General features: G+C 38.9%; 1 protein-coding gene across 1 annotated transcript in view; it reads left to right on the top strand.

Moving 5' to 3' along the window:
* Nucleotides 1–15,713, top strand: part of LOC123241539 (kalirin-like) — a 685,986-nt gene that overhangs the window by 517,476 nt on the left and 152,797 nt on the right. Inside the window, exon 14 of the mRNA XM_044669162.1 lies at nucleotides 4,651–4,825. Within this exon, the coding sequence (XP_044525097.1) occupies nucleotides 4,651–4,825 (175 nt within the window). The remainder of the gene's footprint in view (nucleotides 1–4,650; nucleotides 4,826–15,713) is intronic.

Genomic DNA, 15,713 nt, shown 5'->3' with positions numbered 1-15,713 from the left:
CCTGAGATGTTCAAGGGAGGGGTTGAATTAGCTCCTAAAATTTGATTTATTGAGCTTCCTGACCTAGGTGCAGGGTCAGTAGTCACTAGAGAGGGCCAAAGACCTAGATGTCACTTTATTGGTTATGATGCTGACCTAACCAGTAAACAGATTTATATTCAATAAACTGATATGTCTTACCCACAATCAATGGTCTGATATAATTTTCATCCTAACAAAAAGTGAGGTATACAAGGGGAGAGGGAGGCGGGAACTGATAAAGCCAAGTGAATTGGAAGGTCGTTTCATCTACTGGAAGAATCCTTCTGTGGACTTCAAGAAGCCCAAGTTACAGACTTACCTGACAACTGGTTTTGTGATTTCAGCCAAGTCTCTTGGGCCTTGATTTTTCTACCTGTAAAACAGGGACAAAAAGTACCCTGTTTACCCTGTCAGCTAACCTATCTCACAAAATAGTTACGAGGAAAAAGATGAGATTAATGTGGAAATACTTTGAAAAAGAATCCTTAAATTACATAGATTTTAAAATATAGCTAATATGAGAATTTGTTTCTCTTGCATATGCATAGTTATAATGTATTACATATTTATAATAAATCATGTATAAGTTATTATGTTATATATAAAAAGTAAAGATAAATATCTATGCTTTTAAAAAATGAAATAGAATCTAATAGGAAAAGAAAATTCTGATGTTATTATTCAGCAGCAAACATTTACAGAGAAATGGTAAATCTGGGGCCATTTTGGCCCAGTTTTGTCTCATACTCTTTTAAAGCAATCACTCAGACTGGTTGCTTGGCATCATGGAGACATTTCCATTATGAAATAACACATCATATGGCATTTGATTTGCTGCCAGCCTGCAAAATTGGGAGGATGAAAGTGCACTTTGGCATTAGCTGATGAGGATATCAGGGTGATATAATTTGGTGATCTGAACAATTTTGATTAGTCACACATGAATTCATCAGCATTATTTCTGGGCTATTTATCCACCTAATTTTAAATTGTCCCAAAAAATACAATTAAAAGGAAACTACCTTTCAAAACCTTTTTAATCTTATATTTCATTCTAGAGCACTATTTGTAATTTCATAATTCTCCATGCCACTAGGATTTCCCATTAGTAATTCAATTCATTAAATATTTATTGAGCATATACTTTACACAAGGCACTATGCTAGGAACTGAGGAGGAGATGAAGGTAATTAAAATCTAGACCCTGCCCTCTGGGAGCTTAACCTCCAGTAGGGAGTACTAGACTGGATGCATGATAGAGTACTTTTAGAGAGGTACAAAGCAATCCAATGCATTCAGTAAGCACTTAGAAGTTTTGCTCTTATTCTGGGTAAGGAAGGTTCTTTGCCAGGATTAAAAAGACAAAAAGGAAGTGTCCTCAGCAAGCTTACGTTCTGCTTATAGAGCAGGGATGGGGAGATAATAACAAAATGCTATAGGGGTTTGAATACAGGACGTCAGGATCACTTCTAGTTGGGGGTGTGAGGAAAGGTTTCATCAAGGAGATCTGAAGAATGCACACTTTAAAAAAAAAAAACAAAAAAAAACCCTTACCAGAGCAGCTGGGTAGCTCAGTGGAGATAGGAGGTTCTAGGTTCAAATCCGGCCTCAGATACTTCCCAGCTGTGTGACCCTGGGCAAGTCACTTGACCCCCATTGCCCACCCTTACCACTCTTCCACCTAGGAACCAATACACAGAAGTTATGGGTTTAAAAATTAAAAAAAAAAAAAAACAACCCTTACCTTCCAGTGTGGAGTCAATGTTGTGAATTTGTTCTAAGGCAGAAGAGCAGTAAGGGATAGGCAATGGGGGTTAAGTGACTTGCGCAGGGTCACACAGCTAGGAAGTATCTGAGTACATATTTGAACCCAGGACCCACATCTCTAGGCCTGGAGAGGAGTAGGAGTTGGACAAGCAGATTCAGAGGTGAGGAAGTGTTCTAGTTGGATGGAAAAAGTGTGAACAAAAACAAAAAACTGAGAGTACCTCTAGATGTATTTGGGGCACAAGAGTCCATTTTGGTTCAGGCATAGGGTCACGAAGGGGAATACCAGAAAGTAAACCTGGAAAAGTAGATCAGGGCTAGATTTTAGAGAACATTGAAACCCAACCTGGAAAAAGATGGATTTTAGTTGTTAAACATAATACTTTACAGGTTAGGGGTCAGAAAGGTGGCTCAGTGGATTGAAAGCCAGGTCTAGAGACGAGACGTCCTAGGTTCTCATCTGATCTCAGACAACTTCCCAGCTGTGTGTCCCTGGGCAAGTCCTAACCCCTGTTCCAAGGCAAGAACAGTGACAACGCTCACTGTTCTTGCCTTGGAACCAATACACAGTATTAATTCTAAGTGGGAAAGCAAGGGTTAATTTAAAATTTTTTCTTTTTAGTTTATTTTATTTATAAAGAACTTTGGCATTTTCAAAGAAAGGTGCCATGGAGCCATTAGCATCTTGCTATGTGTCCAGGTGCTAAGTAAATATAATTTGATAAATCTAATGATGCCATATTAGAAGTAACTGGAGGAAACATGTTACACAAGAATGAATACTGGCTCTGGAGTCAGAGAACCTAGGTTCACATCTCACCCTCGACAATGGTATGACCTTGGGCAAGTCAATTTATCTCTCTAGGTTTCTGTTTCTTCGTTTGTAAAATGAGGGAGTTGGATCTAATGGCCTCTCTAGCTCTAAATCCATGCTCCTATGAATCGTCCCTTTCCTTGAAGTCATTTAAGGATAACAGATTTCTATGACAAAGAGTATTGACAATCTCATTATCAAATCACAGAGCAACTCCTTCACCTCAGGACAAGAGAGGCTAAACTCAATTAGAGATTTATTTTCATACCCATGCTCAATTAAGTAAACAAATTAAAAAGTATGAACTTGATTTTCAGTTGTAATCTAGGAGGTTTCTATTGCAAACAAGGGGGATTCTCCAAATTCTCTAATGGAATCACTAACTAAACCGTCTTTTAAAATTGCATCTGCACTGATTGTTCCTGCAGGCTCCCACTCCTCCCCCATCTCTGCATCTTTTTCTTAGGTCAAAGCCCATCCCAAGTGTCACTTCAGAAAACCTTAATGAATTATTTCCCTCCCATTCTTCAGGTATAAGCATCTTTCTCCCTTCAGTTCTTTCATCTCTGTCTAACCTGCCTTATAAACTAAATCATATTCAAATTGGCATTTTTATATTCATGGGCATTTCTTATCCCTGCTACAAAACTGTTGGTTCCTTAAGAACAGGGCGTGAAAGAAGGAAACTAGCATTTGTTATTATGTGCCAGGCAACTACACTAAGTGCCTCATAAACATCAACTCAATTGATCCTCACAACACCCTGGGAGATAGGTGCTATCATTATCCCCATTTTACAGTTAGGAAAACTAAGGCAGACAGAGGTTAAATGATTTGTCCAAGTCTGCTCAACTAGTAAATCTGAGGCTGCATTTGAATTCAGGTCTTCCTGACACCAGCTCTGGCTGAATTGGACACAACTGAACAACAATAACAAAAACCACACATCCTCTACTTTTATCAAGCTAGTCTGTTTGTTGCCTTAAAAAAAATATATATGGCAACTCTCACCTCTGTTTTGGTATTTGTGATACACTTCCTCTTATCAATTTTTTGTTGTTCAGTAATTTCAGCTGGACCAATTTTTCATGATTGACCCCTTTGGGGGATTTCTTGGCAAAAATACTGGAATGGTTTGCCATTTCCTTTTCCAGCTCATTTCACAGATGAAGAAACTGAGACAAACAAGGTTAAATGACTTTCCCAGGATCACACAGCTAGTAAGTGTCTGATGCCATATTTGAATTCAGGAAGACGAAGCTTCCTGCCCCCAAGCTACTCTATGTCTACTTCCAGTTTCAGACCCAACTAAAATTCTTTCCTTTTAGGAAACTGTTGCCAATTATCTATTCTGCTCTGGTGTGACTATTCCTTTACTCTGTTTCCTAAGCATTTAGCTCTTCTAGCAGTAATTCTATCATATTTCACTTGTTGACGTGTTCCTTGTAATTCTTTTCAAGTCGTTTGATATATATTTTCACATATATTTTGTCTTCCCCCAATACACTGTAAATTTCTTATGATCAGAGTTGCAGGTTTTGGTTGGCAGGGGGAGTCATTCACAAAAATTTATTTGTCACTTTATGCTTCGCGAGGCACTTTTACATAATTACATCTGACCTTCAAAAACCACCAGGTGCAACAATTGGGTGGTTATTATTCTTTTGTTTCTGTTGCCCAGTATATATAGTGTTTCCAATGCACACAGTAAAGAACAAAAACAATGTAGTAGAATAGAAAGGACACTGGATGGAGAAGAACCAGGAGACTTGGGTTCTAATCCTCATTCAGCCTCTAACTAGCAATGAGCATCTTGCTTTCCTTCTCTGAGACTGTTTCCTCATGTGTAGAATGAAGAGGTGAGATGCTGAGATCTCTTTCAGGTTCAGAATTCTAAAGAGGTAAATGAAGAATTATTTATTGAAATAGAGTAACTTCCTCTGAGTGTTGACTCCATTGCTTGGCATACCATAGAGACTTATGTTCTACTAGATGGCACCATTTAACATTTTGGACATTGCCCTTCTTTTCTCCCTCCTCTGCTACAGGGACTCTGCAGTGTCCAGCAACAAGACGCCTCATAATAGCTCCATTAGTCACATTGAATCAGTCCTTCAGCAGCTTGATGAGGCCCAAGTGCAGATGGAAGAGCTTTTCCATGAGCGCAAAATCAAGCTGGACATCTTCCTGCAACTCAGGATCTTTGAGCAATACACCATTGAGGTAATAGACTAACATTGTATAGAGTGGACTTTAGGACTTATTAAGCACCTACTGTATACCAGGAACTATGCTAGATGGGGAATGGAAGGGAGATGTGTAGGGAGAAGGATACAAAGGCAAAAGAAAATGACACTTGACTAGAATAAAGAGGAACTGGTTCACCTAGCTGAAGGAGGAAACATGAAATGGAAGATAGAATGCTGACTCTGGAAACAGAAGACCTAGGTTCAAATCCTTCCTCTGGCACTTCCTCCTTGAGTGACCTTGAATAAGTCTTGTTTCCTCATCTGTAAAATGAAGGAATTGGACTACATGTCCCCTGAGGTTCCTTCTCACCCTAGGTCTATGATCAAATGAAACAGAGAAAGGGATTTCCTAACCAATAGCCTCTGGGAGATGGTATAAGATGCAATGTGGTTAATTGTAAGTTTGTAGACATGATCCAATTCACATATAGTGGCCAAGGGGATGCTTGATCTTTTATACTTTTACCATGCCTTTTTCTCCCACAACTCTATGTGTGTTTGTGAATTTTTTGTTGTCCTTTAGTCATTTCAGTTGTGTCTGACTCCTTGTGATCCCATTTGGAGTTTTCTTGGTAGAGATGGTAGAATGGTTTGCCTTCTCCTTCTCCAGCTCATTTGACAGATGAGGAAACTGAGGCAAATAGAACCCGGATGAATGTTCCTGACTCCACGCCCTGTACTCTATATACTATACCACCTAGCTACCCCTTTGTCTCTCCTTCTACATACCCAAAACAAACAAGCATTTTTACATGATTTCATTTGATCCTTAAAATCACCTATTGTGGTAGTAGAAAAGTCTTCGTGTTTTTGTCTGTATTGCCCTGTATAGTGCTGCCATATACAAAGGGAAAAAGAGATAGTGCAATATAGTGGGAAGAACACTGGACTAGGAGTTAGGACATGTGGGTTCCACTCTAGGCTTTACCACTAATTAACTGTGGGAAAATCATTTCTATTTTCTGGAACTAAGTTTCCCCATCTGCAAAATTAGGGAATTGTACTAGATAGACCCCAATGATACAGAACCCCATCTCTATTGTTTTGTTTTTGTGTATGAATTTTCTGGAATATTTTGTGAATACTGTAGAGTGGGAGGCAAATTTATTTCACTGTTTCCCTTTGCCTAGTAACTTAAATTTTCCAAGTCTCTCATTGTTAGCAACTTGGCTATTCAATGATGAACGTGTCATTACCTCACTCTTACATATCACAGAGTAGCTAAGTGGCATAGTGGACAGAGTGCCAGACCTGGAGTTAAGGAAAATTCATTTGCCAGAGTTCAAATCCTGTCCCAGACACTTACTAGTTAATGTGACCCTGGGCAAGTCATTTAATCCTTTTTGCTTCAGTTTCTTCATTTGTAAAATAGATGAAGAAGGAAATGGCAAACAACTCCAGTGTCCTTGTCAAGAAAACCACAGAATGAGACACAATTCAACAACAAGAAGATTCAGGAAGGGGACCAGGCTATTTTGACAAACAGGAGGTATTCTCAGCATTAGGCCTGCTCTATGTAGAGATCAAAGTGACTAATGCATTTGTCCAAGATAGTAGGGCCAAGAATGGAAACATGCTGGCAAACAGAAAACTCATACACCCCCTAAAGCTAAGGGAATGTCCTCTTTATGGAATTTTTCCATAAAGATGCCCCCTTTAAGAGAATAGATTAAAAAGCTGGTGACTGCAAAGCAAAGTTTTGTCCCACTCTATAGGCTAATCAGTCCATTTCTGAAACTCCAGAGTCAGGTGCCATATTATATGTCTTGCATATTTCATCTTATGGTATAACAATCCTGCCCATAGGAACAATGACCACACGGCTCAGATTCCTGGGTCAGTCCCATTTTCAAGAATAGAACATGTCCTTTCTGATAGGCATCAGAAAAGGGAATAGCCTTTGTCATACCACGTGGTCTGATTGGGAGAGGATGGGTGTTGGACAATATGGTCCAGGTGCCTGTAATCCAACGGCTTGCAGAAGTCTTCTCCCTTCATCCCATCTATCATCCAAGGGTGGGATTATCAGGAGAAAAACTGTAGAAGCAAATGCAATCATTTTCCATCTGGGCTTTGTATTATTGTTCTTTCTTCCCAAATCACTCTGATCTGGAAAGTTTGAGACTCATTGTGTTCAAACATGCTATTGTTGAAGCCAAGGTTGCTGGTTTAATTTCTGTATGAATCAGCTGTCCTTCACTCTATTCCATTGCCTTCAGCTACACCTGCTCCCCTCCTGCAAGCTAGCAATATGAGACTATGTCTTTATCTACAAGGGGACAGATGGTAAGTGTTAGCAGTTCAGTGTAAATCCAGTTTCTCTCCTTAAATAACAACTTACAGCATATTCACTATATATGGTGAATCTTTATAGACTATTCACTTTAGGCAATGGTATTCCAGAAAGGTAGAGTATAAATCAAAGTTGTTTTTTTTTTAAATCATTCAGATCATATCTTGACCAACTAAAGGATAAATTGTTATTTTAATTTTAATTTTTTAACTTTTTCCATGTTTATATGATTCTTGTTATCATCTTCCCCTTTTCCCTTCCCCCTCCCGGAGCTGACAAGCAATTCCACTGGGTTATACATGTATTATCACTCAAATCCTATTTCCATATTATTCATTTTTATAATAGAGTAGTCTTTTAAAACTAAAACCCCAAATTATACGCCCAAATAAACAAGTGATAAATGATGTTTTGCTTCTGCATTTCTACTCCCACAGTTCTTTCTCTTGATGTGGATAGCACTCTTTCTCATAAGTCTCTCAGCATTGCTTTTAGAAGCAAAGTCAATTACATTTGATCATCTCACAATGTTTCAGTTACTGTGTGCAATGTTATTTTGGTTCTGTTTTAAATTGTAACTAAAGAATCTTTTGGTGAAATTTTTGTAAATGGTAAAAAAACATATCTTTTGCATAATGCAAGTTTTCACTTATTAGGCTTAGCTGTTCTTGAGTGAGTCTTGAACCCTGATCTAGAGGCTACACAAAAGCACCTCCCTTCCAAATATTTCTCCAATTTGCTTATCACCAATCCCTCAGAGTCTTTGTTTAGTAATTCTTAGGCTTATAAAGTTGGTCCACATTAAAATGCAGATACTCCTAATACAGTTACGTATTAAGTGCTTGTTAGTAATGGACATTTCAGTATATATTCATTTATCATGTGCTGAGAATAGTTGCTTTTTTGTTTGTTTTAGAAGTGTTTACTTTCCATCTTAGAATCAATAGTTGTGTATTATTTCCCAGGCAGGAAAGTGATAAGGAGTAGGCAATAGCAGGTAGAGTCATACAGTCTTGGGGAGTATCTGAGGCCAGGTTTGAACTTGGGACCTCCCATCTCTAGGCCTGGCTCTCTATCCACTGACCCACCTAGCTAATCCCTGAGAACAGGTTTTAATAGGACAAGGAGGGGAGAAGAGCATGATAGAACTAGTTAACAGGGGAAGACAGCACCATAACAGGATTAAGGAGGGAGAACATGGAAGGGGTGATAGAAGCTACTTCAGAATTTTTCCCAAAGCTGGCTTGTTTGATGTATTCCTCTGGCAAATTGGTGGCAAAATCAGAAAGGATTTATAAACTACTTGTGAGATACAAACACTGTGCTAGGTCCTATGACAGCTGCAGAGATAAATAAGACAGAGTCCCTGACACAGGAGATCAGACAGCCACACAAATAATGATGAAACAAAGTAGAACACAGGGCCAAATAAGACACAGAGAGACTATGTAGTAATATGCAATCTATCTGTACAAATACAGATGATTACCCTTAAGTACTATTGAAGTTGAACATATCTGCCTACCTAGCCTTGAGCAAATCATAACTCAATGCCCAGTTGTGTAGCTTAGCATATCAGGTTTTTAAAGTAGAAACTGTTTTTCAGGAATTGCGTGTTTTAAAAAAGAAACTCAGATCAAATTGCTTACCATCTCTGAGAAGGCAGAAGGAAGGAGGAAGACAATTTGGATTTTATAATTTTGGAAAGCATATGTTGAAAGTTGTTATTATGTATAATGGGGAAAATAAAATATTTAAAATTAAGTGATTAACTTAAAAATAACCTTAACCTAACCTGCAATTGTTCTAGGCTACTTCCCGAGACCATAAATTACAAATGAGTTCCAATCTACATTGGTGGAAGGAGTTTCTATACTGAGAATTCCAAACAGAGATGAAATCATAGTTCTCTTCATTCTTCCTCCCCTCTCTGCTCCTCCATAAGTATTTTAAGAACAGAAAATTTCCTAGAAGTTACTGTTATGATTATATTTTTTATAAATCCATTTATTTCAAATTGTATAATACATATCCAACCAGGCAGGTAATATGCATTATGTCAATCATAGGCTAATGAGGAAGAAAGTGAGAAAAGCTTTGAAGATTGTTTCTTGACCCCAGGATTCTGAGAAAGCCCTTCTTCAGCTCCTTGAAGAGCTTATGACTAACCTAAATATTTTCTGTCAAAAAAAACCTCCCCAAATCTACTTAGTTTATTGAAACTGAAAACAAATTAAAATCTGGGGTTTGATGGATACAACACCAAAGTACTGGACTGAGAAAAAGATCAGAGTTCTAGTCTTCCACTAGCTGTGTGGCCTGGGAGAAATGGCTTTAACCCCTCTGAACCTGTTTCCTCATCTTTAAATGAGGAGGTTCACTTGATCTCTAAGGTCAAATGAAAAAATTAAATCAATTTTAAAAAATATCTAATTCCCTGAAATTCACCAACCTTTGCAAAGTGCTAGGCTTAAAAGTCAGATGATCAATCAGTCAGCAAGCACCTGTTAAGTACTTACTGTGTACCTGGCTACCTAGGTGGCAAAGTGGATAGAGTTCCAGACCTGGAGTCTTCCTGAGTTCAAATCTGGCCTCAGATACTTACTAGCCGCGTAGCCTTGGACAAGTCACTTAAACCTGTTTGCCTCAGTTTCCTCATCTGTAAAATGAATTGGAGAAAGAAAATGGCAAACTTCTGCAGTATCTTTGCCAAGAAAACCTCAAATGGGGGCCTGAAGAGTAGGACACAACTGGAAAAAAAATGACAATGACAAAAACTCAGTGAATTTTTTACTCATCCTCTGGATACAGCCCAGATGCCTTACTCGGGAAAGGTGTCCTGTGTTGCTAATCACCTATCATGGAGCAAGGTTTTCTACACTATTTGTCATAGTAAAAAGACCCAGACAAAATTCTGTCATTAGATTATGTCAGCATATTAAAGTGAATGTTCAAATTAATCAAAATATAGTCAAGTTCTTCTAAATTTACTGAGACACATGCATATTATTGCTTCAATTTATTATTCCCTCTAAAAGAACTCAAAATCAATCTTAAATTGGTCTAAAATTATTATAATTTGGCAACTTGGCATCATAAATAGGTAGCTGGCCTTGGAGTCAGAAAGTTGTTGCTGTTTAGTCGTTTCAGTTGAGCCCAGCTCTATTTTGAATGTTGTAAATATTGATAGATATAACCCTTATATCAGCAGCTAAGGGGTACAGTGAAGAGGGGTCTGTGCTTGGAGTCAGGGAGGTGCATCTCCCTCTATTTAAATCAAGCCTTAGATACTTACTAGCAGTCTGATCCTGGGCAAGCAACTTAACCCTGTTTGCCTCAGTTTCCTTATCTGTCAAATGAGCTGGAGAAAGAAATGGCAAACCCCTCCAGTATCTTTGTCAAGAAAATTCCAAATGAGGTCATACAGAGGTGGACACAACCAAAACGACTGAACAACATCATAGCCCCATGTAAATTAAAGATCTTTGGGGAACTCTCAATAAATTTTAAGAATATAAAGTTGTCCTGAGGCCAGAAAGTTTGAGAATCACTACTCTAGACCATTATTGCCTTTCCATGATATGATTTATACATGATCACTCTCTTCGAGCAGGCAGACCCCTTAATTTACAATCTCTGAAGTCCTTCTCTGTATGTGTAGAAACATTTATCTTTGTATACCGGGAAGGAGTATTGGCCTACAATTAAAATATGAATATGGTAGGGAAGAGTACATCAGACTATCAAGTTTAAAAACACCTGACTGGTAAAGTCATTCAGACTTTGTTCATGATCATGAAAAAACTATATTCATTCATGTGTTTATTTATTGGTTTGAGCAATCATTCGTTTATGTTGTTCTATGCATATAGTTATCAATCTGACTATCTATCTATCTATCTATCTATCTATCTATCTATCAATCTATCTATCTATCTATCGAGCACTGGTATGAGAGAGGTTGGCTAAAATCAGCTCTTTGATTTTGATGCTGAAATCAGAGAAGGTCCATGATGAAAGCCCCTGCTCAAGATCAAATTGCCAGTGTTGATTTTTATAAGGGGATGAGCTTTTTTTTGAATGGCATGGCATTTAATTCTGAGGGCAAATAGAAAATTTCCAGGGATGCAGGCACCCACTTTCCAGTTAAGTTTCTTGGGAAAGAATCAAGCACACCCAGAGGTGCCAAAAGTGACCTGACACAAACCAGAGGCAGTCTTGTGATTTCAGGACTCATAGCTGTGGTTTTCCTGTCCTCAGAGAAAGCATGTGCTGAGCATGCTCTAGATTCTTGTGGTTTGCTGAAAAGACCACAGGGAGCTGTGGCCCAAAGAGTGGAAGCATTCAGCCATGACCTTGAAGCTTGCTCCCCCTTCTTCATCATGTCACTGGTCTTATTGACACATTTAATTAAATAAATTCACAAATGCATGATGCTTAAACCGTTGCATTGGACTTCTTGAATTGCCATAGAAGATTGTATCAGATCTGAATCAAAAAACTGGCTTGGGGTCTAAGACTGATACCACCAAAATTGAAAACTTATCACTCCAGATCTATAAGGCATCTTATCCAGAGCAAGGACGATGGCTCCATTTTTCTATTTCTTGGAACTACTAGAAAATCCAGAGAGAAAAGATATCATGTCCCATTGGGAAGCCTGTTTTTCATAGGTCTTCTGCATAATTAACTTCCTCCTGTGTCAACAGCATCCTATGCATTGGCTAAGGTAAAACATGTATTAATAGAAAAGAAATGAACAGACTTCTGAACAACATGGAACTCAACAGGCAACACCTTTCCCCCTTCACTATTCTTACTCACTTTAGCATAGCATTTCGCATGTAGTAAGCATTAAAGAAATGCATTTTTTTATTTACTCATTTATTCTCTCAGATAATACTTACCATCAGACATTACCCACTGTACTTTCCCTCTTACGTAGGCATAACCAGGTTGGGGTGGTTGAGGCTTTAGCCCAAGTGCTACCATGAAAGGATTTATGCTTTCTCATCACAAGAGAAGAAAGACCACCATCCCTGTGCCTCATGCCATAACATCTTCCAAGGACCCTTACTCTTGAGAGAGATTCCAAATTGGGCAAGCCTTGGGAGATATAGAAGATAAGGAGCTGCATTGTAGGTCAGTGGAAGAGAAAGGGGAGACAGAACACCCTCTCTACTCATAATTGTACTTTTCTTAGTCTCCCTCTTGTTGTTCAGTTGTTCACACAGATTCTAATCTTTGTGATCCCATGAACCATTCTGTCCAGGGGGTTTTCTTGGCAAAGATACTGGAGGGGGTTGCCATTTCCTTCTCCAGTGGATTAAAAGAAACAGAGGGTAAGTGACTTCCCCAGTGTCACATAGCTAGGAAGTATCTGAGGCCAGATTTGAGCTCAGGTCTTCTTCCTGAGAAGAAGGTTTAGCTTTTGTTCCACTATGCCACCTGTTTCCTAGCCAAACAGAGGTTAAGTAATTTGCTCAAGAATTTTTATTTGAACTCAGGTCTTGATTCTAAGCCTAGTGTTCTATCCACTGGACCATTAGGCTGCCCTATGTTATCTCTTTCTATCTTCCATCAAATGTTTTTGCCCCAAGTGAAAAAAAAATCCTTACACTTCTACTTTTCTGCCATTCCACATTGATGTCAAATACAGTGATGCCTCACTTATCATGGGAGTTACATTCCAGAGACTCGGGGATAGGTGAAAATCCACAAATTAGCAGCATTATATTTATTTTGTTATGTATATTGCATATATATGTATATATATCTTAAGGCTTTATAAGCCCTTCCCACTCCCTTATAAATCTTTTCCACACTCTTATTAGCCTATAGTCACTGAGCCAATCAACCCTATATCTTTAGTTTTTTGAAGAGTTATTATGTAGAGTTTAGAGAATCTTAGGGGAAGGAAGAAAAGAATGGAGAGGAGGAAGGTAGAGAGAGAAAGGTTATTAATGATTCAGTGGATAGAGTGCTAGGCTTGGAATCAGGAAGACTCATTTTCATGAGTTCAAATCCAGCCACAGACACCAGCTGTATGACCTTGCATTAGTCACTTGACCCTGTTGACCCCAATTTCATATCTGTAAAATGAGCTGGAGAAGGAAATGGCAAGCCATTCCAGTATCTTTTGCCAAGAAAACCCCAAAATGGGGTCACAAAGAGTTAAACATGACTGAATAATAACAAATACTAATATATCATATTATATAGATATTATCTCACTTGATCTTTTTAATAACACTGTAAGATCAACACTATTATTATCCCCATTTAACAGTTGAGGAAAATGAGGCAAAGATTAATTGACTTACCCAGACAACTAGTAAGTTTCTAAAGCCAGATTTTAACTCCACTCTAGGTCTAGGACCACTCAGCTAGATTTGGAAGAAATCTTAAAGATCATCTAATTCAACCCACCTCCCAAAGAAAAAGGTCCTCCTCTATGATCTCTCTCTGTTAAATATTCCTTCATCTGCTTCAATATTTCTGGTGAGGCAGAGCTTAACTACAGCTCTAAGTTTTGGAGTCTTAGGTAGCATAGCATGGTGTAGAGAACCCAGGACTTACAAGAAGACCTAAGTTCAAGTCTTACCTCATCCATTTACTATCACTGTGATCCAGGGAAAGTCCCTATCCTTTCTTGGTGTGGGATCCCCAAACATAAAAAAATGAGGTCATTGGATAAGGACTTCTTAAAAAAACAAACAAACAAACAAAAAAACCTTTACTTTCTTGTCTTAGTAACAACTCTAAGATACCCTTACTTTCTATCTTAGTAACAGGATGAGGTTCAGTGATTTCTAAGATTCCTTCCAGCCCTAAATCAATGATCCTATAAGAAGTGCTCACAAGGGGGTGGATAGCTGGGTGGCTCAGTAGATTGAGAGCCAGGTCTAAAGATGGGAGAACCTGGGTTCAAATCTGTCCTCACATTCTTCCTAGCTAAGTGACCCTGGGCAAGTCCCTTACCCTCCATTGCCTAGACCTTCTTGCTCCTGCCTTGAAACCAATACAGGGTATTGATTCTAAGGAAGGTAAGGTTTTTGGTGTTGTTGTTTTTTAAGTCCCCACAGGCACACACATACTAAAGAAGGAAGCTGGGTTAAAAGTGTTCAGCCACAACCCTCATAAGTTTGGCTAGAACCTCTGCTGTACCTTGCTTGACTCAGTTCCCTGGCTTATGGGGTGCAGATTTTGACTTGCACGGCATAGCCTCAGCTTTTCTATGCTAACTGAAGCCAGTCTCCTTATTTACAATTGACTCCTTCGACACTAAAACACAATCCCTATGTGTCTAGAATGACTCAGGTTCAGGGTACCTCTGCAGCGCTGCAGCCATCCCAGCCCATCTCCCCACCACATGGCTGAAAAGCTCTCATTGTTAGCAAAGTCTTTATGTTGAACCAAAACTTGCCTCTCTATAACTCTTAGAGCATCCTGGTTTTTCTTCTAGTTCTTCCCTCTGAGACTACCCCCCCTCTCTTTTATATGGCACTGCTTCAAATATTTGGAGATGGCCATTGTGCCCCCTGATCCCCCGAGATTTATCTTCTCCAGACTAAATATCTCTGGTCTCACTGGCCAGTTATCCCCAAAGATGGTTTCCAGATGCCACCACATTCTGATAGGTCTCCTCTAGATACTTCCTTGTTTGTCAGTGTCTCTTAAAATGTGGTCCCCAGATTTGAACAGTGCACTCCAGACGTGGCCTGTCCAGCTCAGAGCAGAAGTTATGACTTCCCTCGAGCTGGACACCTCATTCCTATTCATACAGGCTATCCATTCCTCGTTCGTGCCTTGTCATGTCTGCATTCTTTTCTAAACACTCACAAACCATCTGCCTGATAATCCATTCTGGAGTTTTGCCAGCCTTGCTGCTATTTCCCCCCACTCGTTCCCTCTTCATGAAAAATGGGACACTTGCCCTTTGGGCCCCTCCTCCATTCCCAGTGGTTTCTTTAAAATGTCTTCAAATAAGTTTTGGGGGAAAAGAAAGAAGAGTCTTTGGTCATAGAGAGAGACTACTGACCCAATTTATTGGTTTCTGTGAGCCTAACTAGTAAATTGATCATATTTGGACAAAAAAAAAGAGAAAAAAAGGAAGAGACTAATTCTTCATTGTTCCAGTGGGTGAAAGTTGTGAGAGGCAGATATTGGCTCAACAGAAGGAAAAACTCTTCAGTACGTAGAGCTATTCAATCATGGAACTGGTCGTGTTTTCAGGAAGTTAGGTCTCCATTACTGTAGAAGCTATAGGATTATCCATGAAAGACCCTTTCTTTTTTTTTTTCTTTTGATTGATTAATTAGGAATATTTTCCCATGGTTACATGATTCATGTTCTTTCCCTCCCCTCCTCCAACCTCCCTTCCAAAGCCAACAAGCAATTCCACATGTGTCATTGATCGAGATCTATTTCCATATTATTAGTATTTTCATTAGAGTCATATCCAATCATATCCCCATCGACCCATGTAATCAAGCAATTGTTTTTCTTCTGTGTTTCTGCTCCCACAGTATGAAAGACCCTTTAGAAAGGATTTTTCTTTTGGGTCAGA

Source organism: Gracilinanus agilis, chromosome 3 (genome assembly GCF_016433145.1).
Source record: "Gracilinanus agilis isolate LMUSP501 chromosome 3, AgileGrace, whole genome shotgun sequence".
NCBI lineage: Eukaryota > Metazoa > Chordata > Mammalia > Didelphimorphia > Didelphidae > Gracilinanus > Gracilinanus agilis.
This window is presented reverse-complemented; position numbering and strand designations above follow the sequence as displayed.